General features: G+C 40.2%; 1 protein-coding gene across 1 annotated transcript in view; it reads right to left on the reverse strand.

The window, feature by feature from the left end:
* Positions 1 to 1,941: 1,941 nt before the first annotated feature.
* LRRFIP1 (LRR binding FLII interacting protein 1) overlaps positions 1,942 to 26,269 on the reverse strand; it is a 177,944-nt gene continuing 153,616 nt past the window's right edge. The window contains exons 15-24 of the mRNA XM_065413159.1: positions 23,882 to 24,052; positions 22,795 to 22,887; positions 22,033 to 22,125; positions 20,776 to 20,868; positions 20,210 to 20,351; positions 9,466 to 9,512; positions 7,396 to 7,513; positions 6,742 to 6,821; positions 4,811 to 4,915; positions 1,942 to 2,052 (exon numbers count right to left, since the gene is read on the reverse strand). Of these exons, the coding sequence (XP_065269231.1) occupies positions 1,942 to 2,052; positions 4,811 to 4,915; positions 6,742 to 6,821; positions 7,396 to 7,513; positions 9,466 to 9,512; positions 20,210 to 20,351; positions 20,776 to 20,868; positions 22,033 to 22,125; positions 22,795 to 22,887; positions 23,882 to 24,052 (1,053 nt within the window). The remainder of the gene's footprint in view (positions 2,053 to 4,810; positions 4,916 to 6,741; positions 6,822 to 7,395; positions 7,514 to 9,465; positions 9,513 to 20,209; positions 20,352 to 20,775; positions 20,869 to 22,032; positions 22,126 to 22,794; positions 22,888 to 23,881; positions 24,053 to 26,269) is intronic.

Raw genomic sequence — 26,269 nt, forward strand, 5'->3', positions numbered from 1 at the left:
CTCTGCATCTGAAGAGTCTTTCCATAAAAGCCCAGTTGGAGGTGGAGATTTCATTTAAAGGCGTCCTTTTACCCACTATACAGCTCTATATCCGATTGACAAGGGCAAGAAATTATGGTCTAGGTATACTTAGTCCTGCCTCAGTGCAGGGGTATGGCCTCTTGAGGGCCCTTCCAGCCCTACATTTCTCTGATTTCTCTAAGACCACAGAGGCCTCCTCATCCCAACTCCCTCTTCCAAAACACTGATCTACTCCTTCCCCACTGAGGTAAGCCAGATGCCTGAATTCATTCTGATGGAATGAGGAGTGTTCCTTCTCTAGCCAGGGAAACACATCCAATTAACATTTTTATCTGATCTTCGAAGGTAATTAAACCGAGATCAGCAATACTTCCTTTAGTGGACAACAGCAGTGTCCTGCATTCTAACTTCTAAATAGGAGGGAAAAGCAAGAACAACAGTATGTGGACCAGAAATCTAAAGCTGAGGTTAAGGAGAAATTTGGCCTCTTGACCCTGAATTTGGCTTAGTACGTGGCAAGCAACAGAAGTGAAGGGAGTCTAGAAGAGTCAGCATTCATGGAAAATTATTTCTGTTGAAGAGATATCTAATCTTATATCTGGAACAGAGTTTTTGGGAGTTTTGTACAATAATCATCTGCATTCCTTATGTACTACAAGCTTTCTCTGGAGGGGGGACAAATTGCTGGGATTTATTTCTCAGATAACTGCTTTGAATTCAATATTATAAATCTTTTCTAATGAAGCAGAGCTGTAATGCTAACAAAGTCACTAGATTGTAAAAACTGCCTGGGATATTTTAATTGGTTATGTTTTCTTTTTCAAGTGGAAAATTGTTTTGTAAAATTCCCAAGGAACAGTTTTGCAATTACAGAACTTGTAGAAAAATCTATGTAGCAATGTATTCTAAAGTGCTTCTTTACTTCTCAGCTACTTATCAAAAATTAGACTGGTAGATCTTTTGTAGAAGCACAGAGATTCCTAACCGCTCAAGTACTAGTAGGTGATTTCTGATGTAGAAGAACCCTTCACACATTTTGTTTAAACCAATGATATTTGCTTTGACAACTGTAGTGAAATGACGTAAGTGCAGTCCACCTTTTTTAAAACATGGCCTTACTCTGGTTTATTTATGCAACATTATTACATCCTTTAAAAGAAGTAGTTTACTTCAATTCCAAATATAGGGATTAAATAATACACATAAAAAGCTGTAATTCAGTGAAGCTATTGCCTATTCACCCTGAAATAAAATAGTCTTATGATTGAACTGGTGCAAAATTCCTTCCAAACACCTTTGTTTTATTGGCAAAGTCATTTAAGGTCACTTTTGCTTCCAAGACCATCATCTTCCATGGTTTCCACTGAAGGAGTTTTGCTTTGTAATGGCTTGTGGTTCCACAGTGTTTTGTTAATGAACAGCCTACTATGAATATACTACTGTAGTCACTAAATTGAAGATACTGCCATGAGAAGTCCAGAAATTACAGCTTCCCCCCCCCTAAATTTCAGCAAGACAAAATTCAAGTCCCAGTTTAATCTTTATTTTTAACACCATTTTAAATGGCAAAAAACGGCTGCTGTGCTTTTCGGGATGAAGAACTAACACGATGCCCGGTGTGCTTGTTAAATGATATACAGGTACTGTACTGCAAATGTACCAAACATACAGTGTGGAAGGGCATCTACAGGCACAGCCATTTGGATCAGCTACTCCTATGTATATAGTGCAGCAGGATTGAATCTGCGTAGAGAGAACCACAATTTGGTGGCATATAGCAAATGAGTGCATGTGTTTGGGGTGGTTTTTTTTTTTTGTTCTCAGAAGGCATGATGATAAAGCATCCCAAACAGCAAAAGACAAGCATCTCCAATGTTGTTCTCATTCCATCAAGTAGTAGTTTTCAGTGAAAGCCGGCTATTATTGCTGAGATAGTAAAGCACTTCGATTGGCCTTCATCTTCTCCAGCCGTTTCACTAGATGGCCATTGCTAACTTCAAGCTCTTCAGTTTTATCCAATGCTGAGCGAAGCTGAAAGGAAGAAGCAAAGGAAAAGCCATCACTAGCTTTTGAAATGTTTTTCCTTTCCCAAAGAATGTGGCTTGGGTGTTTTACCAACACTAACTCTTTCTGATTTCCATATTGCTGCAACCTCATTACAAGAACAAGCAGAAGGTCCCAATGGATTTTCAACAAGTTCTGACAAATTAAGCAACTGCCTGCACCATTACTTTGAAAGCCACACAGTGCATTTTATTCATAAGACATTTTTCCAAACCAACATGCCTCAAATTCGGACCATCCAAGTGTGATGGTCTATACTATTATGGTCACCTCTTTTACAAGACTATGATAACTTCTGTACAAAGTATGACTTGTGAGGTATCATTTGAAACGTCATAATCTGCTGAACATTATTATCCCATTTAAATATGTATAGCAACACTATATGTAAAGTTATGAGATTCTACTATATGATTGTTACTGAAATATGTTGTAATTCTGGGTAACACCCACAAAGCAGTTTTTCAGAGACAAAGAGACACTGGCCCCACCCAGGTGTTAAAAAAAATGAGATACTTATGTGGCCATTCTCCCACGGGGAGGGGGGAGGTGTGAATAAGCAATTTCCATTGCATCACAGGAACCTTTCAAACCTCACGTCCACAACAGACTGTGTCACCATGACTTAGCAAGGATATTTCTAGCACAAGAAATTAAGTTATAAAGGAGAAGGAAAATGCTTGACTTCACCTCTCCTTCTCCCATCTCTCTGATCAGGACATTAATGAATCTCAAAGAACTGAACTAAGGAGGGAGTGGTCCCAGGCTGCAAGGAGACCCAGCATGTGAAATTGACAGTGTATGGTGAAACGAAACCTTTGCTTTTAAGTTGTTAGCTTTTTACGTGAGGTTTTAGCTGGCTTATTATTCTTTTATTTTCTTTTGTAACTAAATCCCAACTTTTATGCATTATCACTTGTAATCACTTAAATTCTATCTTTCTGTAGTTAATAAATTTAGCTTATTGTTTTATCTTAACCAGTGTGTTTGGATTAAAGTGCGTGGGAAACTCTTTTTGGGATGAGCCCTTTCCTTTGATGAAATTATGGACTTTCTATGAGCTTGCATTGTTCAGTAGTCTGCTGGACAGTACAAGATGCACATTTTTGCTGGAAAGTCTGGGACTAAGAATTTGTGGGTGTCGCCCTGTATGTAATTAATGAGTGGCTGGTCAGAGTGCTCATGTATTTAGCTAGGAGTGAATTTGAACGCTGAAGGCTGTGTGAGCAGGCCAAGAGTGGATGTTCTGACAGCACAGCAGCGTAAAAGGCACCCCAGGCTAGAGTTAAGGGGACACTGCTGTTCAACTCTCACATTCTACCCTGGGGAATGTCACACCAACTAAATAGCTTGAATTTCAGAGGTGCTGAGCAAACCTCATTCTCTCTCAAGTCAATGCGAACTCCAAGAGGAATAATATGTGTTCAGCACCTCTGAAATTCAGGCCATTTACTTAGGTGCCTGAAGATTATTACATTTGCTTACTATATATTTATGGTAGCACCAACTTCCCAAACACTCATGAAGGATAGTTTCTGCTCCAGTGGTCTCACACTATAAGAACAGACAAGTAGAGAGTGCTTTGGGGAAAAGGAACAGGAACATCAATAAGCAAGTCATTGATTCTTTATAGGCAGCATGGCGGAAATGGGTCTTTTAAGAAGGCCTTATGTCGATAGAGTAGGGGCTCTGTGGATGAGATCAGTGAGGTTGCACCATGCAGAAAGCGCCACAATGAAGGCGGCACAGAGGTTATTGTGTAAGAAACTGACAAATGAGCAGACAAGGGCTAGAGTACTGGTGGACTGGAGAGGTGGACAATATGAAGCTTGACAAAAGATAAGTAGGAAGGGGCAGAATTATACAGAACTTTGAAGGTGATGACAAGATGTTTAAATCTGAGGTGATCATGTGTGGGGAGCCCATTGAGGGACATGATCAAAACAACAAGCAAGGAAGACTAGTTCAGTAGCTGCAATGTCAATCAGTGTAAGTGCTTGACTTTAAATTTAGACTTCTGCCAAACATCTAAAGTTGATGGGGGGGCCTATCTTCTAGGTCCTTTATTGTTGATTCTGTGTCATTGTGGTTAAATGATGAAACACGACCTCTGATACCCCAATGCCAGTATTCCCAGCTTCCCACTAATTTCTCATTTACACATCCTAATAGTGTCAAAGATTTGAAAGTACAAAAACAGAAGCTGTAATTGAGAACTGATTCTTAATGACGTTAGTTAAAGGACATGTATGCCAACACTTGTAACTGTTTTTATAGTACAAACACCAATTATTCAAGTCTTATGTACACTGACTCAAATGAACATTTGGATTTGACACTTGTAAATGACACTTTGTCATTGAAGTAGAACTGTACTGAAGGATACAACCCTGGGACATGAGAGCTCCAGTCTAGTCAGTAGCACCAAGTCTGATACAAGTTAGAGAGAGGTGCTAGGCATTAAGGATGACGTTACCTAAGAATCAGTTACAGTAATCAGTTCAAGGGAAGTGTGCTATCGTGAGTTGTCACAGTTGCATTAACCAGATCTAAGAGTACTAAGATTCTGGCCAAATCCTTCAGCACGACTAACAGGAACAATACAAAAGTAGTCATTTACATGGCAACTATTGTGGGGAAAAAAAAAAAAAAAGCTTTCAGAGATGTGTCTGCTAATCCTCTGTAGAAACTGAATTTGCTCATCTATAATGTAACGGTAAATTACCTCTCTTTGGAGTTTGCGTTTCTCAGCTTTCAGTTCATCTTCTATTTTTTCAGCATTTTCAGCAGCACATTTGTATCGAGCTACTTGACCCTCCAACCGTATTACCTAAGGTTAAAAAGCAAGTACTCCATTAAGAACTGTGTACAGGTAAAAACTTCTAATCCTGTCTTTCCTTTGGCAACCCAGTGAAGTTGGGAGTCTACACTGTGGTCTTATTAGAATGAAGGGCATGTTCTGAGAAAAACTATGCCACAGAGGTGTCAGTTACTGGCATTCTTCTCTAATACTCTACCAACAATATGGGGAAATGTTTCAATGTATTAAAAAAAACGTAACTTACCTACACCGAAAGTTAAACAGGGCAAACTTCTCTACAACCAGTGACTAAGTAGGGCCATTCTTTCCTCTCTGAAGAATAACTGTGTTGCTGACTTATGCAGGACAAAAGGCATAATGAGCAGTGACACCCAACTGTGTTATGCATGACTCATACTCCACACCATTTGCCTCCAGCCAGTCAAGAACTGCAGGTATCTGGATATAACCACATACTAAAGTGTTCTTGTATTTTCAAAATGGTGTTAATACAGATCCTTGAAGTTGATTGTTGTTTTGAACTCTACATTTATAGAATAATATTTCCTATACGTAAATGAAAGTATTTCCAGTCTGTGTGAACACAATGAGATAGTTCTGAATCCCTAACAATCCTTTCTTCAAAGCTTGTTACAGCAAACAAGACTAAAGGCTTGCCTACACTGCCTCAGAGGTTGGACTACAGGGTGTGAATAGTAGTGCACACCAAATTGTTGCACTGTAACTCCCCCATGTGGATGCTGCGAGTACTAACTGAAAGGTTCATAGTTCATGTTAATGTAGTACTTTTCAAACAGGACTACCTTTACTCCGGAGGGAATTCTGCACCACTGCACAACGCACAATTTGCACACAATTTTATTTTTTCCCTTAGAATTTGCACTGCAGAGCTGCTGGCAGCCTATAGAGGCTGCTGGACCCCACAGAGCCTGGCTCCCAAGCTCGCAAATAGAGAACACTGCCAAGGTTCCCAGCAGCTGAAGTTCCCAGCATGCCCTGAAGGAAGGTGGTGGTGTGCAGGAAACTCCATATGTGCCCGGGACTCAGCATCAGGCTGTTTTTCCCTCTGGTTCCCTGGGCTCTAGGGGTGCGGGTGTCTGGCCCCGCAGCTGGGTTCTGTGGGGAGGGGGTTTGGGTGTCTGGGCCAGGAGGCCCCACATAGCCCCCTCTAACACCTCCCCAAATATCCTCCCCCAGTACGGACCTCTCCAGCATCCCCAAATACCACCTCCAGCACTCTCCAACTGCACCCCTCCAGCTCCACCTCCCACTCCCCCCCAGCAGTATCCTCTATTTGGAAACCTCTATATGGTAACCCTACGGGGGCAGGGTGAAAAAAATGAGAATCAACTAAAAAACCGCAGGAGCAGAGTTTTCTCCCAAGATGTGCTCAGCTGCCATGTGTGACACACCCAGACTGAGGCACCCAACTGGGTTGTGGAAGGGATTTCTTTAACTCTCTACTCCTGGGGGAATCTTTTGTTGTTGTCTGTATTGCAGACATGCTTGCTGACAGGTAGGCATTTTGAAATAGATTACCAAAATAACTAAAACTGACACGATTATATTGTGTTATTCTGACAAATAAAATATACAGAATTTTAAAATATGTGCAGAATTTTTTTTGGTGCAGAATTCCCCCAGGAGTATACCTTAGTGCGAACTAGAACCTTTCAGTCTGCGCCCGTAGTGTCCTGACGGGAGTTACAGCACTTTGGTGCGCATTGTTATTCACACCCCCGTAGTCTGACCTGCCTGGCAGTGTAGACATAGCCTTAGTTTATCATGGAACTATATTTCTTAGCTGATCACTCTCTCTCCATGTGCAAACTTACATTCTGCTCCAAAGTTGTTATCTCTTGTTCAGACTTTGCAAGTTTAAATTTGAGGTCACTGATCTGTCTGTTGGCATCTCCTAAAAAAATTACAAATCTGTTATCAGAAATGTAGGAACAATCTGGACAGGGCTCCAGTACGTAAAATGCTGGAGCTTTAAAATGTTGCATTGTTACTATGTGGGGCTGGCTGGTGGGCAGGTGGTTCATGCTCTGTGCTTTGGCATGAAATATTCTGTAACGTTCCCCTATACGTGCAAGTTGGTATGCATACACGCTCCAGTCCCTGTGAGCAGGGAGCGATTCAGATCACATCACGTGACAATTCTAAGAGCAGAATTGGTAGTGTGAAGAGAGCCCCCACCCAGTCCTACTTGATAATACAAAGGAGGTTTCTGTGCAGCATAGTCTTTAAAGTGGAAACTGAAATGCTAAAGACACCCCCCTCCTGCACCTACTGTAGAATCTTATCTAACTGCCCGTGGCACTGAAAATTCTCCCAACATAACAAGAATGAATTGAACAAGTGGATAGGCAAGGTAGCCTGTAAGTGAGACTCTCAGAATTCAAGAGTCAAGTTTAAACCAATATTTGCACTGTTTTATCCATATACTGCACTTAGCAGTTTACCCTTTAAACGGAAATTAAGTTTACTTTGGAGATCAATCATGTGCATATCTGTCCCATTCTCAAGAACTTCATCTTCAGACTGCAGATTCTCCATCTTGTCATTCTTCAGCTTCTCTTCCAGTTGTCCTTTTAGTGTTTTAATCTGAAAGTCCCAAAATAATTCATTAATTTCAGTGTCTTTACAGAGAGCGGTAAAATCAATCTACAGACTGCCCCCCACAAAAGTTCATTTGGCCAGAAGGAATGTCATACTTAGATCATCTGTCTCACAATATATGTTGTCATAAATTTGTCTCCTACGTGTTCCTTTGCAGCACTGTTTAACATGGGAGGTTATTTGGGAAACAGGGTGTAGATTCTGGAGTAGAACTAGTACGTAACATTGAGGGGACAGTGTTATTGGTAATGCAGTTTATACTCTGCATGCAAATTAATTTAAAGAGTCAGATTTTTTACAACATGAGTTAATGCAGATGAACAATCATAATCCCAAAGGTCTCAAGAGAATAATTGATGGGAATCTTTATGCTGCCAAAGAATTTACCATCTATCAGGAAACAAGTCAGCTTTTAAAGGTCTGCATATATGTTCTGTCTTGGAATTTTATGATGTATAGTTTTACCATCAATAATTTGGCTCTCATTTACCCAGCTATTATATTCCTATTGCATTTCTCCTCCTAAACTGTACGTTGTGAAACAAAAAGATTGTCAGCAGCTGTCCAAGGAGATGGAGGGAATATGAAGTAGGACTTCCCTCATATTCACAGAAAGCTAAGTTTATGTCATGGAGGTCCCGGAAGTCACGGAATCTGTGACTTCTAATGACCTCCGTGACATTGGGGGCCCCACAGCTAACCAGCCGCTGCCGGCAGCAGGGGTCCCGCAGCAGCCTAGTCTCCATGCGTGGTGGGGACCCTCCCGCAGCTGCTCAAGGTGGCGGGATCCCTGAAGTTGACCAGCTGCAACCCCTGAGCTGCCCAGCTGCCACTGTTGGCAGGGGTCCCCCCCGCCCCCACAGCGGCTCAGCCGCCACAAGCAGCCGGGGCCCCACCACAGCTCCCAGTCGCCAGCGGCAGATGGACTCCGGAGCTGCTCAGTGGCCATGGGTGGGGGCCCCCTGCAGCTTCCAGATGCCGGAGCTGCTCAGCGGCTGGGTGAGGCCCCCCCAGTTTCCCAGCCTCCGCCACTAGCAGGTCCCCTTCCCCCCCGTAGCTCCCCTGCCATCGCGGGCAGCAGGGGGACCACCCCCCGTCAGCTCCCAGCCCTACAAGGTAGTGGGGGGACCCCTCCCAGCCACTGGGATCCCTGCAGCTCCCAGCCAGGACAGGTCATTGCTTCTGTGATCTTTTTGTTTTTTGCCCATTACCTGTCCATGACTTTTACTAAAAATATCTATGACAAAATGATAGTCTTAATGATAAGCCTTATGCAAAGACAGGCCAGCATGCAGACTGTTTATTGTTTAAAGGGCTGTTTTCTCTGGAATGTTTTTGTTCTAAGCACTTTGCTTTAAGAAGGCTGTCTGCTCACTGTTTATCACCATCATTGCTTCCCGAGAGACCAGAACTGCCTGTTGAGATAATCATGGTTCACTTTGGGGACTGCCGTGCAAGGCCTAGTCTGAGTAGAAGAAAAGCACGATTCCACTCCAAGAAAAGTGGCTGTGTGAGGCCAGAGACCTGAATGGGGCAACCTCGAAGAGACCAGGAGGGGGTCTACAATGCAGTTAGCCCTGTAACATGCAACTAGCTCATTTTGGGAGGAAAAAAATCCCCTGTTTGAAATCCTGATGAAGTTTTTTATGAAGATTGTTTTAGAGCGTCTCCCTTCCCGTCTATGACCGTGTGTTGGCAGAAATCTGCCTTATACCCATCCCCATAAATGTACCTCCAGTGTGCAAAGCTGAACTCCGCTCCTGTGCAATAAAAACACTGAACACAGGAAGGGAAGCAATAGCAGCAGCAGCTGCTGCGCTTTGTTGGGCATTATTACCTATGCTCTTTATGTTATAGGAATATTTTGTTCTCTTGTAAATCTCCTCGTCACCATGTCACTTACCAGGCATCCAGCAATACTGAAATATGTTAATTACCTGTTCTAGCAAGGATTCTCGTTCACCAATGAGCTTTTTCAGTCTGTCTGAAAGAGAAAAGAGAGAGCTCAGTGCTGATTTACACCTTTCAGGGTATATATTGTATTTAATCAAAGAAAGAATTGTGAAGGTTAGTGAAACTAATGATGAAGGAAGTTATGCACGTACCACAGGAAATGAGGTCACAGACAGGACTGGGAAGGGGTTTCAGCCAAAGGAAGTTATGTCATTCTCACTGAGCATGCTTGTCACTTCAGTAGCAGCACCCAGCTGCATGCAAACAGGCTAATCTTCTACTTTAGGTTAGCATGCAAGAACTCTAGGGTCAAACACAACTGCAACACAAAAATCTCACAAATCTTTAAAATTTAATATTAGCAAGAGATTATATACACCTGCAATCATTGCTAATCACATGTTAACATTTTAAAATCTTTACTAAAATCTTTGTAACTAAGTAGCTTGGCTACAACATTTTCTTTTGTTATCTCTAGTAAAACATTTGCCTGTTTGATTATATATATATATATATATATTTTTAAAGAAATAAAGTCTGGTGAAGTGGTTCTCTCCATTTTAGTCCTTCAGGTCGAATATAAATAGGAGATTGTTGGCTTCGACGACTTGCTGTGTTAGACCTGAATTTTGAAGCAGTAGGGATCAGTATACAAATACAAGAGAGCACACTATTTTGCAGAATTAAAAAGATAATTTTGAGAAAAGAAAATTGAAGTGAGTAAACAAACACTAGTCTCTTCCCTTTGAGGCAAAGGGAAACATTTCAGCAAGTGCCATATGTTTTATGCAACAAATGATTTTATGAACTATGGAGCTACATTACCACCAAGTTTATTTGACCTTTATACTGAACAAAATACATTGAAAAATGTATTCCTTTAGAGCAGCTGAATTTGACCAACAGAATTTTCCTTTCTACAAGCTGCTCAGTGTTTTGTTTTATACTTATTCTGTAGAGCATATATATTACTTTGTGCTCCCTACAGACAGAGACACAGAGTGGACAGAAGTTGGTCCAGTAAAATATATTATCTCTCCCACCTCGTCTCTCTAGTATCCTGCGACCAACGAAGCTACACCCCCACAGCACTCCTTACAGATACGCAGTCAGCTACATATAGCCAAACCTATAGGTGCTGAATACTCAACTACCACATCAGGATCTGGCCTACCTAAGTTAACTGCCAACATTAGAAGTTCATTCAGGAAAAAGTTCTTGCATTTCTTAGAGTTTGCAATTGACAACTCACAATCAGTTATAGATTTTACTCAATATACTCCTAAGGATATAATTTGTGTAAAGAGACCTACACTGTATGTTTTGAATTTTTTAAAATATGAAGACAGTAGGGCTTTTTAGATCTTATATATGCAAAAGGTCCTCACTACATTATTACCCTTTTTCTTTGTTGACATACTATACTTAACACAGGAAATAACTATGGCATCACAGATACCAGTGAATGCTAAATGAGAAAATGTTGACTTTTTAAATGGAAGCCTCTATATATGGCAAAGCTACAACTAACAACGGTAACTCGGGATAATGCAGTAATTCATCACTGTGGTGTGCATATAATCACAAAGAGGACATTCTAAGATTATGAAATTGCACCTTTTTATCTGTGGTGTCTGATACAACACACACACATATCATAAGTAACATGACAGTTCAGCAACATTGTACATCTACTGTATGAAACCATTCAGCACTCAGAACTGCCCAAGAAATGGACAGGACACAAGAAATTTCAAACACACCCATCATTGTGGCAGCCAGGCATCGATGTGAAACCACGTTTTGTATACTTTCTTGGGAAAGCAAAACTTTCCTGATATGAAACTGAAAGTGGGGGTGGAGAGGAAGGGAGGGACGGCTGACTACCCACATATGCCACGTTGTGGTAAGTCCTGCAAAATAAATAACTTGGTTTGAAACACATATGCATGTGCATATACAGTGGCCGAAAAGCAAAGGGAGGTGGAGAGCAGAATACCCTGCTTAAAGAAGGAAAATAGAGGAAAAATGGAAACAAAGCCAAAGAATAGAAGAGCAAGGAAAAGTATTTCAAGGCTGGAGACAGGGTTGGAAGCCAAACATCAGAAGAAGACCCAGAAAGCAAACTGCTAAAGAATGAGGTTTAATTTAGTACAGAATGTCCCATTTTAAAGTTAGCCCCACCTGCCAAATGGTCCATTTAATTCTGGAAGCTAAATTAACCATGCACACATATATACATATAATTATTACACAACTACCACAGTATTTACAGTATGGTAACATATACCTTTTGTGTTTGAAATATATCTGCAGTGTCCAGAATGGAAGCAATTGTCATTGTTATTTTTAGAGCTGCCCTTTGCATTTTTGGGGGCATTTGCAAGGCAGTTTTTCTCATCACGCCCCACAACATAACGGACTCCTGTCTACTTCAATCACGAGTCTTGTGCAGGTGTGAGGATTTGGGGGAGGGCAAATGAAATGGTTCTTCTAGGTACAAACAAAATTAGCATGCGTGCGTGTGTGTGTAAAAGAGTTCTGTAGGTTCTCCCCTTTCCACCCCTCATCACACGCATAGAAAAGGAGCTTTTACTGGGGTCTGTGAAGAAAAATCCACAAACCCGCTATATTTTTATTTTGAAATTTTGCAAAGTTTTCTAACAAGCCAAATGTCTGCGGGGCACTAGGATTCTACTGAATTCTATGGTGCCTTTTATGGGTGGTAGCTAGTTTCCTACTTTACAGGTAAAGCGTATCCCCATTTTGCTGATGGTAAAAACTAAAACAGAGTTTGTGACTTGACAAAGACTATACAGAGAGTGCCAGAGCTGAGATATGGATACAGGAGACCTTTGCTCTCCATCCCACATTTAACCTATGCTTTGTCTCATGCTAGTCAACGAGCTTAGTTGTGGCCAGAAGTCGCTGTGGCTGCCCAGCAGTGTAGCTGGTCAATTGCAAGAAGTCAAGTGGGAGAACTTGCAGGAGTCCTAGTGCCATCAGTAGCAGCATGGGCAGTACTGCTCCCCCAGACCTGTGAACTGATTTGGGATTGGGACCATCCCCAAACCATGGGTTATGTGGACCCGAAAGGCCAGCGTGGCAGCTAAAAGGTGGTGGTGGTGGACTGCAAGTAAACCATGAATCTTTAGGAAAATTTCAGAGACTAATTTTCAAGGCTAGTTTTAGAAAGAAGACTACAAGGAACTTCTTTTTTTTGGTATATGAAAGCTGAGAATATCACTGCCATTGCTAGATACCCAGATAAACTGGAGCCGTTGGCCACTGGCTTTGGAGGGCCCCAAAGGCTAGCTCTGATCACTCAACAGCCCCACATGCAAAAGAAACTACGGACATGACATGAATTTCATTAAAGAATCAATGAGTTTCCTCCACGAATTTGTGCTTTTGTTGACTGAAGGAGGATTCAAGTCCACGATAATTAAACCATCTGATTACTTTGTCCGTCTGACAACTGCCATCATATGGGACTGACCAGGGGACCTCCACAGCTAAAAGCAGTTGTAGCTATAAGCATGAGCTGTTATGTACTATGGAAGTATCACACCAAAGAAATCTGATTTTCAGTTGCATACTTTCTAATCTTTGGCATTATTACATGGGAAGTCATGTTTCCTATATACCAGTACACATTTTGCTGGGTGTCATCTGTGTAATCTTGGAGGACTGGTAAGTAACCATTTTTCCCTATTATCTGTGGTTCTTTTCAAGATGATTTGCCTGCATGGAACCACACTCGTGCAGTGCACATAACTCAAAGCATACATACAAAAATGAGTGGAGATTCATATCCGAAAATGACCTAAGAACTCAGAAGCCTTGTCTACACTGGGTATTTGCCCTGATTTCAGCAATTGGTGGCCAGTCACGGAGGTAGCTGCACCAGTAAAACTCTGCTACATTGATGGCTAGCCACAGAATGCTGAAATCATGACAAATACCCAGTGTAGACAGAGCCCAGGTTTGGAAAAACAGAAGACGACAATATGACCAAGTTATTAAATGAGTCATCATTGTATCTGTTTCCCTGGCCCTGTACTAATGTTCTAAAAAGTTCTTACAGATGTGTACACGCTGACAAACTAGTATTAACTTCCCCATAATTATGTCAGAAATATTTAAATTACGTTTCTCCTTATGAACAAGTTGTCTCCAGACATACCAAGTGCTGGTATATGCTTCAGTGGATTAGGCATCATTCTAACACATATCTAATTATAAATGACTTCCTAATTATTGACAAAGTCTAATGAGCACATTTATTTACATTCCATTTGAGATTCAAGCAATGAAAAAATCTTCATACTAGTTAACTGTGCTATACAATAAGAGGTGCTTTGAAGACCTGTAGCAGTTCATCAGATTAATATTATAACTATTATATTCCAATATTAACATTTATTGTCCTCAATCTTAAGGATTGCGCATTTTCACAGAAACTGCACCAAAGCTGCCATCACAGTGTCAGAAAGGAAGCCATGTAAAAGGCACTGTAGGTTTAAAATTACTGACTCATGCAATGTTGTATGAAATTCCTGGGATGTGGAGGTCAAGGTTTCATTAAATCACATTAATTCTACTACCTATAGCATGGAGGAAAAATTGTCAATAAGAAAGAACTGAGACATTTAGGGAAATTACAATACATAAAGCCACTGAGCAATGCCTTTTTACAAAAAAAGCTTTTAGAATCTCATCAGTTTAGATTGAATTTTATGCAGGTTTGCAAGTAGTGCTCTGGACAGGTATTTTAAAGTATAAAATAAGTTTATTTCAATTATATACAGCTCAGTACATTTGTGATATACATCTTGAATCTTTTCAATCTATTTGCACTCTACTAATTTTGTAACAGCAATACGAGCAATATCTTGCTATAGACCACCCAAAACCTTGAGTGTGCATTGATTTCATTGCTTAAAACAAGTTTAAAAGAATGTTTCCTCTTGCAAAAAACACATTTCTTCCCAGCTGGTTTAAAACTTGCAAATAAAAGACATACATCTCTACTGTTTATATTCAGGCTATCACAAGCAATCTAACTGTTGAGAGATATTTTCAAAAAGGCAGGTTTGGCTACATGGGCACTATAACAAAGAGCAATACCAATTATCTGATTAAGACATTCAAAAAGATTAAGACATTCAAAATTGACTTCATCCTGGCAAGGAGGAAGGAAAAAGTATATATATTGAGATAAGAAAACATTCTTTCATAACCATATTTTTGCAAAAAAGACAATGCAATAAGGAAATGCAATTTAAACAAACTTTCCTCTAAGAAAAATAGATATTTTATCATACTATTAACTTTGCAATAAAATGTACTTGACAGAAAATCTACACACAGTGTGTGTACCAAAACAATCCTAAAAAAAATAAAAAAGCACATGTGAGAGACATGATGTAGAAGGCTTATTCTGGTGCAAAGTGCCTAGATTAAGTAAACATGTATACACTTATTCCTTTCAGAAGACTAACAAATTTTACTTTCTTAAACTCTATACTGTTCTTTCAAAGTGTGCAGACTAAGCAGATTCACAGTGACCTAACTAATATTTTGGCATTTCGTGTGTTTATCTTATATACCATGCTTTGGAATGTGTTCATATTAAAATCATACACAAAGTGGGTTTATATATATATATTTAATTTTAGCAGTGATATTTGGTTCCTGAATCTTTAGATATTCACAAAGAAGTGCTGTAATACTTGAGAGCTGCTTTATGATAGTTACCAGGAAGTGGTGATGTACCTAACAGAGACCTATGGCAGGTATTTAAGTACATTCAAAACATCTAATTTGCTTAAAACTAGTCTAGAAAATAAGAGCAGTATTTAAGGTCTCTTGGTAGAAGAGATCTGCCTTAAAAGCATTTTAACTAGACATGAACCTGAACAGTACATTTGTGCTGCTTGTTCTTTTGGTGATAAAATATGAAACCTGAGAGATTTAAAACAAATCTACATGTTTAATCTCTGGTGGACATGTATCGCAGTAAATAACTTGGATGGATGTCCATATGTATAGATTGACATTGTACTATGAGACTTGCATTCAGAGAAACTTAAAGAGTATTTCTAAAGTCTGATTTATTGTGCAAAATGCATTTTTGTACTGAAACCGATAGAATGGTATGTAACTTATTTGGGTCCTAGATTTTGAACTCATGATATCATACAATCTTCTTTAGATCTACCCTTGCCCCTTCTACTAGCTTGCATATCCTCTTTGCTTTCATCCCTAGTGTTGCCTACGTTTCCTAACTCCTGTTCTGATGAATATCCATCAGCTATTTTTTCCATATCATTGCTGTCTAACACTTTTTCATTTTCGTCCTCCACCAGATCACATGCTTTTTCTGGAGCTGCAGACTGAGATGCATCAGTTTGCAAATGACCGGCTTCTTCAGCTTCCTTTTCTTTTTCCTGCTGGATACTAGCATTGCCTTCAGTAATCATGCCCTCATTCTCTACACTCTGTGTTTTGCTTTGATGAGTTTCCTCCTTTTCACCTTTTTCTGTTTTGGCAGTTTCTGTGACTATTTCCTTTTCCCTAACTTCCTCCAACATTTGTGTATTAACTTCCTCAGCATCATGCTTTCCAGGAGTTTTTAATATCGGCCCTAATTCATCATCAAAATCAATTTTTTTACCATCATCTTCCACTATTTCCTCCTCTTGACCCTCCACCTCAACTTGTTCATCAGGCTTCTCATCCACCTCTGCTTTCTGTGTCTTGAGGTAATCAGCATCTTCCTCAATATCTGGAACAACTTCCTGTTTCTTAACTTCTTGTAATTCATGCTGCTCTTCTAGTCCTTTATTTTCATCTTCCTCATTCACATTTCCCATCTGTTTTGTATCCCTTTCTTTTCTGCTAAGTTGACATGCATCATCTAACACAGTGTTCTGAACTTCCATTTCCTTTGTGTTGCCTTCAAGGGATTCACTAAGTTGCTGTGATAGTTTTGTGATTTTCTGCAATGAACTATCATCAGAAACAAATCTATCATGCTGCTGGTCTGGAAGATCCAGCTTCTCGCTACTTTCCACTGATGCCTCTTTATCATCAACATTCTCTTCAATAATTACACTGACATCTTGAGTCAATTCTTGTCTAGATTCATCTTCCTCTTGTTTAACTACTTTCTGCATTTCATTTTCTACAGTCTTATCTTTTTCTTGTATTGGATTATTCTTTATTTCGTCACTGCACTTAATTGTTTGGGTTTCTACCTGTGTTCTCTCATCTTCCATCAACTCACTTCTACTTTCCTTTCCTTTCCTAGATTCATCCCACATTTCTGTGTTTGACTCCTCAATTTCATGATCGCTGGGACTAGGAACTAAAATAGTTTCTTGGGATTGACTTTCTTTCATGACATCTTGGTCCTGCCCTGTCTGATGTGATACACCCTCTTTTACCTCTGCAAATTCATCTAGGGATGCCACAGGTTCCTCTTCTTCCACCCTTTTGTTTTCAGAATCTGGTTGTACATCCAACATGCCTGTCAATTCTTCCATCTTTCCTATGTCTTTTGTTTGTCCCCTCCCAGCAATATCCTTCTCATTCTCTGCCTCATCTTGCACATTTCCTTCCTCTTCCGCTAATATCAGATCACTCTTTGAAAAAGTGGATAGAGTATGTGTTTCATTTGGCTTTTGTTCTTTTACAATTGTATCTGGTGTGACCTCACTTTCACATGCTGCTTCTCCCTCCTCTTCCACAGAATCTACTTCTTTCCTTCCCTGACTCGGAACTGTATTTCCAGTCTTATTTTCTTCTTCGGCTGTATCACTCTCATTTTTACCACTCCCTACTTTACTAATTGTTCTGTCTATGCACGCTTCATCTTCATCAAGCTGTTTCTCGAAGCTACTCATAACCTCATTTTCAGTGCTTTCTTCTGCTTGACAGAGACTTTCAGTGTGAGCCTCCACATGTGATTCTTCATTACCTGTACCTGCTCTTGCACCTTCTGGTGATCCTGACTGATCAGAAGCTGACGCGTGGCTGCTAACCACAAAATCAAGAGCTTCCTGAAATATTTCAATACTGTCTTCTCTCTGGCAAATTGTAAAATCCTCTTGTTTTACTTTCTGCTCTTGTGCAACTCTTTCAGATTCATGCTCTGTGTCTATGTCAGTAGGTATTCCCAGAGGAGTCTCAATACCCTGACTTTGCAGTGTACCTGTTTCCCAATTCTCATTAGTCAAGTGATTTAAATCACTACTATGTTCAGATTCCTTACTACCAGGCTGTTGGGCTTCTACGCTATCATCTCCTGATTGTGTTTCCTTTCTCAACTCAATTATATCACTATTTTCAGTGGAAGAAACATTTCCTGAAACATGTTCTGTGTGGCTTTGAATTTGTTCCTCACGTCCACTACTTAACATCACTGTTGATGTGACATCATTGTCTTCCATGGTTTTTTCTGCCTCTGTATTTTCATCAGCATGCAATGTCTTTATCTCCGTACACTCCTTTACAATTTCCTGCTCCTCAGACTCCTCTTTGTGTTCCTCATGCTCAGTATTCTGCAAGATTTCTCTTTTCCCCACATCCTCCAAAATCTCATCTTTCATCTCCACTTCATTCGCTCTGCCTAAAAGACCATTGAGAAAGTTGAAGGGACTACACCAAGGGGTGACTACTTAAATTTGTTAAACATGTAACACTTACCTCCCCACTTAAACCCCAAAAGAGAAAATGAATTAAAAGAATCGGTTAATAAAAGATCAGCTTTTGCCAATTACGTGAGGCAAAGCAGCAATTGAATTAGTAAATTCTCTGATCAGTAAACCCCCCCGCTTTCCCAAAAGCAAGAGTTGTATCTGATTCTGGCATCAGATAAGTTAAAGATTTCTCTAGTTGAAGCTGTATGAAGTACAGCTTTCATAAATGAGATGAACATTTTTCAAGCAGTGCAGTTTATTAACAGTAATGTAACAAAACTCGCAGATTTAAGATTATGAGACAAAGGTAGAGTTTTGTTTTTGCTGCTAACAAGTACAAGCTATATGATCCACAAGTATTCACCATATTTTTAACCCTCACATTGCTCTATACTGTATTATTATTGCCAAGCTGTGTTTGTTTGATGGCATTACAACCAAGTAACTTACCTAATACTCAGCAATATTTTATAGCTATTGACTTAAAAAAACAGGCACTATTTTATAAATAAGTGTGTATAATGAGTGTTATGGAAGATGGGATCTGATTGGCAGGCAAATGTTTTGAATGCACGGATATCAGACATAACCCACAAGGTTGAAGCTCAGTTATTTAGCGCTTCTTCCAGCCACTACATCCATCCAAAAGGGACAATATTTCTTTCTCAAGTATTGTCTAAAAATATAACTTTTCTTCCAATTTGCAGCACTTTAGGAGCAAAAAAGCAGGTGTTAACCAGCACTCAATGTCGGGTATTAGCTTTTGTTCCTATGACGTACCTGTTTCCATAGAATCAGAATACGTTAGAACAGACTAGAGTTTTAGATATAACTTTAAATGTTCTCAGACCCTGTTTTTGTTGTTTCAAATTGTTTTCACCTAATGGAATGAGAAAAAGCTGCCAACAGCTAAATCTGAGAAAACTCCCACTTCTAATTACATGGTTGGCTGCCTGTTGAGATTTGCTAGTATTTCAATTTAGAAATAAAAATCGAGTATTTCCTCCTCTTCCATGAGCTAATGAGACAGTGGGAAGTTCAATAGCTAATCAGTTCAGATTCTGACTATACAATATAATTGCACCAAGTCAGAATCTTTGCCAACCAGATTCCTCCTTGTCTGAGGACACACACATATAATGTATACTTCCTGTACACATTGCTGAGCATATAATTGTTACAAAATTTCCAGCAATATAAATTGCTTTATACTTAACAGTACTAGATATTAAGAATTTAGAACTATGTGAAAATGTCTTGCAGCAGCACACTGAACTATTGTTCAGCAGACCTTTATGTTCTCCAAGAATATATTAGTTACAGAATTTGTGTGCTAAATTTACATATAAGAATTCAAATGCTCTTATTCTGGTTCTCTCTCAGCTTAATTCTCTGTGTTAGAAAAAATAATCAAAGCAACAGTAGGATTGTTGAGGACATTCCTAAATTCAGGTTTTAATATTAAGCTAAATAAGCTGCTACTCATCTTGTATTTATACTTGTGTCACGACCATTTATTTTCTCAGGGTGCAGAATAAAGGGACCATACAATAAAATCTCCTTTTGCAGGTACAGAAAAATGTCATGATATGCTTGAAATGAAGCGATCATAATCAATAAGCAGCAAAAGGCATAGGAGGTGATTCAACAAGCTGCGTGACTGGTTAATTGTCCAAATAATGAATGCTCAATCTCCAAGCAAAAAAAGTGAATGAATTATGATTAGACAGATGGAAAAGTCTAGTGCAGTGATACTCAGACCTCAGTGGTTCAGGAGCCAAATTAGCAATCAGCATTACCCAAAAGAGCCACGGTAGTGTGAATTCATTGTTTCATTTACTATAGTACTATTCATAGTTAAGCAGTGCAAGTTGATAACTTAATTGGTTAATACCACAGTAAAAGCATCCAGGATTTTAATAGCGTGTGCTGCAAAGAGCCGCAGGAGACACATTAAAGAGCCATTTGCGGCTCACAAGCCATAGTCTGAGTATCACTGCTCTAGTGGAGTGTCAGCACTTACCTAGTGTCCCATCCCCAGCTGTCTGTAGGATCTGAGTCGCTCCTGGAGTAATCTTGGTAGAATCTGAATGTGCTTCATTATCGAGACCATCTAAAGCCTCTCCATTGGTGGCTACTTCCAAGTTTGGGATTATTCCGTGTTTCTGTGGATAAGGAAGGAACATTTTAAAGTCTGGTGTTCAAACAATATATTTGGCTGAACATTCTTGTCCCTTTATATTTTGAGCAGTGGTTGCTTCATCACAAAACCAATGAGAATATGCCTTGTTCAAAGTTCTGACAGAACAGATCTGATCACCTTTTTAAAGTAGCTCTGTTGCCCAATATCTGAAATGTTCCTTGGGCAACAGCCCCTCACCTATATTCACTATATTAGGAATGCCAACTATCACAGATGAGATAAGTAAAAAGCAAATTCTTGAAATGAATGAGAGCAACATGTACATATGGCTCATCAGTGCTGGATAGCTGGAACCAGCTTTTCTGTCCAGTGCACCAGAAGAGAAACCAGCAACTCATTACTTAATTGCTTTAGCAACAAGAGTTTCTTCTGTTCTTATGGCATACCTTCAGTTGTTCCTTCAGCACAACCACCTCATCTCTGAGGTCATCCCGCTCACTCCTTATGGAATCAAAGAACTCTTTCTGCCTCTCTAACGCCTGAGTGTTCACAGAGCAAACAGACAGAAGGCAGGGAGACAACAAGAAAGGAGAAGAGACTATGTAAGGCAAGTTAGAAATAAGAATAAGCAGGTTGCAGATATTCAGAAGTTAATGGAACTGACATGCATGAAAAGGAGAAAATTAACAGATTAAAGGCTAAATTTACAAATTCATAAAAAATGTAAATACAGTAAATATATGACTTAATCCAAACTTTCAGTTTGGGGAGTTCATAATAAATATTCAACCCCTGATATCCTGCGCTGTGTTGGGATTAGATTTTTCAGTAACTAGATACAATAAGGCAGCTAAGAACAGATTTTTATACTCTTGACTTGGAATTTCCTATAGTACTTTTGTGTGGGTGTGTTTTTTTTTTAAATCAAAATACATTAAAGAAAGTGTATGAAAGCTGGTCTGACAGATCTCAGTGGCATCCATGGAACTTTTGCAGTCTGTCATGGAAATAGTGCGTATACCTCAAGTATGCAGCACGCAATACAAACTTTTATAAAATTCTCAGCAGTAGTGAAACTTTGACCATTTTAAATTGTGGGTTTCAAATTGCCATAAGTCATAGGACAACATCATGGACAAACGACTTGCCAGGTTTCTTTTGTCCACCCAAGAAAAGAGTCTTTCACATCTCATCTGCCACTGCCTATACCATATTTCTCTTTAGAGTTAACATTTTGTTTACACTGGTGGGGAAAAAAAGAAGATTTTCATCCCAAGAGTCCAGTGAGCTATAAACAAGCCCACTTTCTCCTTTCCAACAGTGCAGTTATGGTTTAAAAGAGCAAAGGTAATACATTTGAACAGAAAACCAATTCCATTCAGCATTGAAACCACATCATGAATAGCCAGTATTTTACTAAAGAGCACTCCTTTCTTGGTTATACATATCCATGATGGGGTGCACACATTTCACCATGTTATATGAACTCCAGTGAATTTTCAAATCTGGTCAGAAGATAAGCATTTTCTTGGACCTTATCTTTTAAGTTAAAGCCACAATTCTATGTAAAGAGTCTATTAGTCAGATTGTGGGTCACATTGTATAGGGTAATATTTCATTCATGAGGTTTTGCAGGTGCAGAGTCTGCTAAAGAAGCTCAGTGTGAAACTGAGCAAATTTCAGAAGGTGTGCGCGATTCCTACCCCTATTTTTTTGTCTTTCCACTCTATCGTCTCCTGAAGATCAGAAATTTCCCTGATATAGCTCTCCTGTTTCTGATGCAGCTGTCGGATTTCCTGAGGGGCAGGGGCATACAAGGAGACAGAAAGCAGGTAAAGGGTTAATCAGAAGAAAACCTCAAGATTGTAGTGATGCAAAGAACAATGAAATCAGGTGTTAAGAAAGTACAACAAACTACCTACATGCATCCCAGAGGAAACGGAAAAGCCTTCAAAAGTTGCTATGGATAACATTTCCTGGAGTCAGAAAGGCTTTTTGGATATTCTCTAAGTCAAAATGCAACTGTTTTCCTTCAAAGAGATGAATGCAACTCCTGAAACCTACCCAGCTAGGGACAGCCAACCTCTCACCTTTAGTATGATGACAAACACCTGTCTACTGGAACTATCTTGCTCTGAATCCTTACTGGAGTTTTATGCCATTGTCCTCTTTCTTCCAGCCTCACCACAAGAAGGAGCCCAGAGCATATAACAACTTATTCTGGGAAATTAAAGACAGCATAACATACAAATCCAACTACGAACAGTACTTCTGAAATATTTTTGTTTTCATCAGCCCTAACCATTTCAGGGCTAACAGACTGAACCTACAGTACTGCATCAGATGAGAAATTTGAGGCAAGGACTAAGATTCTCCATTCCTGTCTAAGCCTTCTATATTCTAAGTGTTAGTTTGGAACACATGAATCAAACAACCACATTAAAGACAACGGAGTAATTACTTACCTCGAGCATTTCTTCTCTTTGCTTCAGGGTCTCCTTGATTTCCGTGAACTGAAACTGCAATATGCTATGAGCATGCTTTTCCCGCTCAAATTCCTGGAGAGGCAAGGAAATATTTTTTTGTCATGCATAATAATAATACCTAGAGCTGTTCATACACAGATCTCAAAGTGCTTTACACAAGGGTAAGTATCAATATCTCAATTTTAAGCTTGTTTGTCTCTTATGAAGGAAATCTGAGATTGGGACTGGGTTATTTCAAACCAAATGCTCAATTTAGACACTGATCCATAATAAACTGGGCAGTATGGATTTTGGGGCCGGGGGAGTGCACATCATCTACACCACTCAAGCCCTGCTGACCTCAGAGATAATGACTAGGAATGGAACCTACCTTTTCCAAAAGGCCGAGTACTCCAACTTGGCCAGTTCTTATTGTGAAATTTTAAAATCAAACAGTTTCCCAAGAGCTATGCATGATGGAGGACACACTAACCAATATCTCATGAGTCAAAGATTTAGCTCCTGAGAAGTTACCACATAAGCCATAAGGAAATACTAGTTTGCAGGAAAGTTAACTCAGTGAGGCTTATTCCATCACCTCAGTGAGGTGACAATAATTAAAGTCAATAGTATATTTTCAATATTTAACCGCATGAATGCCATAATGTTAAGAAGTACTTCTCACACAACTCTCCTATGGCCTTTTGAATTAAGCTTTGTATGTAACCGGGTCCCAAAGGAAACGGGAAAGCCTTCAAAAGTCGCTATGGAGTCAGAAAGGCTTTTTGGATATTCTCTAAGTCAAAATGCAAATGAAATACATAAAGCTATACTGATGAGCTTGTATGTGAAAAAGTCACCATATCCTGGATATTGACTTATAAAATTTAAATCTCATATTCATGTGCCTACAGATAAAGGCAGAAAAGGCAGCCAAGTTGCTAATGAGTGCTATTCAAAGGGTAGATTTCTATATACTTGATTCATTCCCCTCTTCTTTTTTTTTTTTTTTTTTTTAAAGTACTGTCTCTTCCCTGAAGACATTTTTCAAACAACTTTCAGCTTCTCAAGAAGTGTTCATACTCACTTTGCTTTTCTCTTCATATTGCCTCCTGGATTCTGCCAGCTGTTCTTCTAACTCTAACAATGCATCCTTCAAGGTATCGACTTGGTACATGAAGTTTGTTTTCTCATTGTCTAGTTGAGCATTAGACACCATAGCCTTTTTATATTTCTCTTCAACTTCTGCTAGGGAGTCCTGAAGACAAGAAATATGTAAGTGCAGTGAGAGGTTACTTCAAAGAAAGCACTTTTATACATTGCAAAGTATGTAAGTACATGCTTAGTTGTAGACATGCAAGCAGTCCAACTGAATCAACTGTTAACCATGTGCTTAAGTAACTTTGCTGATTGGGACCCCACTGAGAAGAGGTGGCAATATCTGGGCTTTTTGCGGTCTTAAATTAGGACTCTGTAGTATGTTTAATTAAAAATTGCAGTTACTGTATACTACCTTTTGGCTATGCACGCACTTAAAATGCTACAGAGGCCCAGCTGCAGCATGTTAGCTTAGACCAGGGGTCTCAAACTCAAATGACCACGAGGGCCACATGAGGACTAGTACATTGGCCGAGGGCCGCATTACTGACACCTCCCCCCGCCACCCTTGGCCCCGCCCCCACTCCACCCCTTCCATGAGGCCCTGCCCCCATTCCAACCCCTTCCCTGAAATCCCCACCCCAACTCTGCCCCCTTCCTGCCCCCAGGGGGTACAGCAGGGGGTTGGGCTGCAGGAGGGGTGCGGGGTACAGCAGGGGGTTGGGCTGCAAGAGTGGTGCGGGGAGCGGGCTCCGGCCCGACACGCACCGGGGGCAGGGCAGGCCACCTGCCTGCCTGTCCCCACACCGCTTTGGGAAGTGGCCGGAACCTGGGGGAGGAGGGGCATAGGGGTCTGTGTGTTGCTGTTGCTTCAGGCACCACCCCCAGCAGCTCCCATTGGCCGGGAACGGGAAACTGCAGCCAATGGGAGCTGCTGGGGGCACTGCCTGAAGCAAGAGCAACACACGGAGCCCTGTGCCCCCCCTTCCCCACGTTCCGGCTGCTTCCCGGAGCGGCAGGGGACAGGGAGCCTGCCCTTCCCCCGGTGTGCGTTGGGCTGGAGCCGCTCTAGGTAAACGCTGGGGGGGGGGGGGGCGCGAGGAGCTCGCGGGCCGCAGAAAACTACCCCGGGGGCCGCATGCGGCCCCCGGGCCGCGTGTTTGAGACCCTTGGCTTAGACACTCACTACAGCAATGGGAAGGGTTCTCCCATCACTGCGGTTAGTCCACCTCCCAAAGAGGCAGCAGCTAGGTCAACAGAAGAATTCTTCTATTGATGTAGTGCTGTCTGCTTTAGGGGTTAGTTAGGTCAGCATAGCCACGCCCCTCAGGGGGGTAGATTTTTCACCCACCTGAGACACCAGCTATGTAATGTCCGTTTTCAGTGCAGACCAGCCCTTTATACTCCATTTTTGGTTAGATTTTTGCTTCAGATGAAGCGTGAAACAAATTTTTTTCCCCCATGCTTACCCCTTCTTTTATTAGATCCCCTTTCTTAACCTGCTTTACTAAGATCAAGTTCCGACTGTCTAGGCAATTCAGATTTATGAACTCAGGCTGAGCATGAGAACAGTTCAGATATAAGAATAGCTGCAATGTCGGCAAGATAAAACGGTACCATTTTCCATGTCACATCGCAGGTCTAAAACCTCTCCAGGTATACAATTTGAATTAAGACCACCCTAACAGCAACTTTCAAAAGCACAGCAGTGCAAGTATGCAGGCAAGAAACAAAAGAGGTGCCTATATGGAGGTCTTAATTTAAAGCTAGGATCAACAATCCACCAATTCATTAAGTCATATTGCTAGCATTATATGGACATCCATGATAAATTTTGGATATTTATAATATTCCACTTCTACTAGATCCATAAACATTACAGGGGGAAATGTGCAGACTTTTAAATCTGAAAAGATGACAAAATACTTACTTTTCAAATTAATAATCTATTTTGGAATACTATTAAAGAATAAGGCAATCTGACATTTTAAAGGTACAAGAACTTCTGTCTCATCATTAAATGTTACTGGTGCATGTTGCAGGTGTACTGTATAAGACAAGAAATTTCAGTTGCTGAAAGGGCAATCAGGAATCAAAGCAGCTACATGATTAATTAAACCCTTAAAATTAGTTGGCACGAAAGCACACACAGTTAAGGGTAAATGCAGAATCATAGTAGAACATGCCCAATTTTGTTTTATTAGTATTATCAAATTCTATCCCAACCCTGGACTATCTACCTGTCATTTAATAATTCTAAATTTGAATACAGAGAATAAAACCACTAAAGAAATAGCCTAAATCAGACGGAGGTTTCAAGCTATTCACTATTTAACACTTTTATTCTGGGAGGGGATGAATTTAGTTTGCTTAAAAT

This window comes from Emys orbicularis, chromosome 11, assembly GCF_028017835.1.
Source record: "Emys orbicularis isolate rEmyOrb1 chromosome 11, rEmyOrb1.hap1, whole genome shotgun sequence".
NCBI classification, from domain to species: Eukaryota; Metazoa; Chordata; order Testudines; family Emydidae; genus Emys; species Emys orbicularis.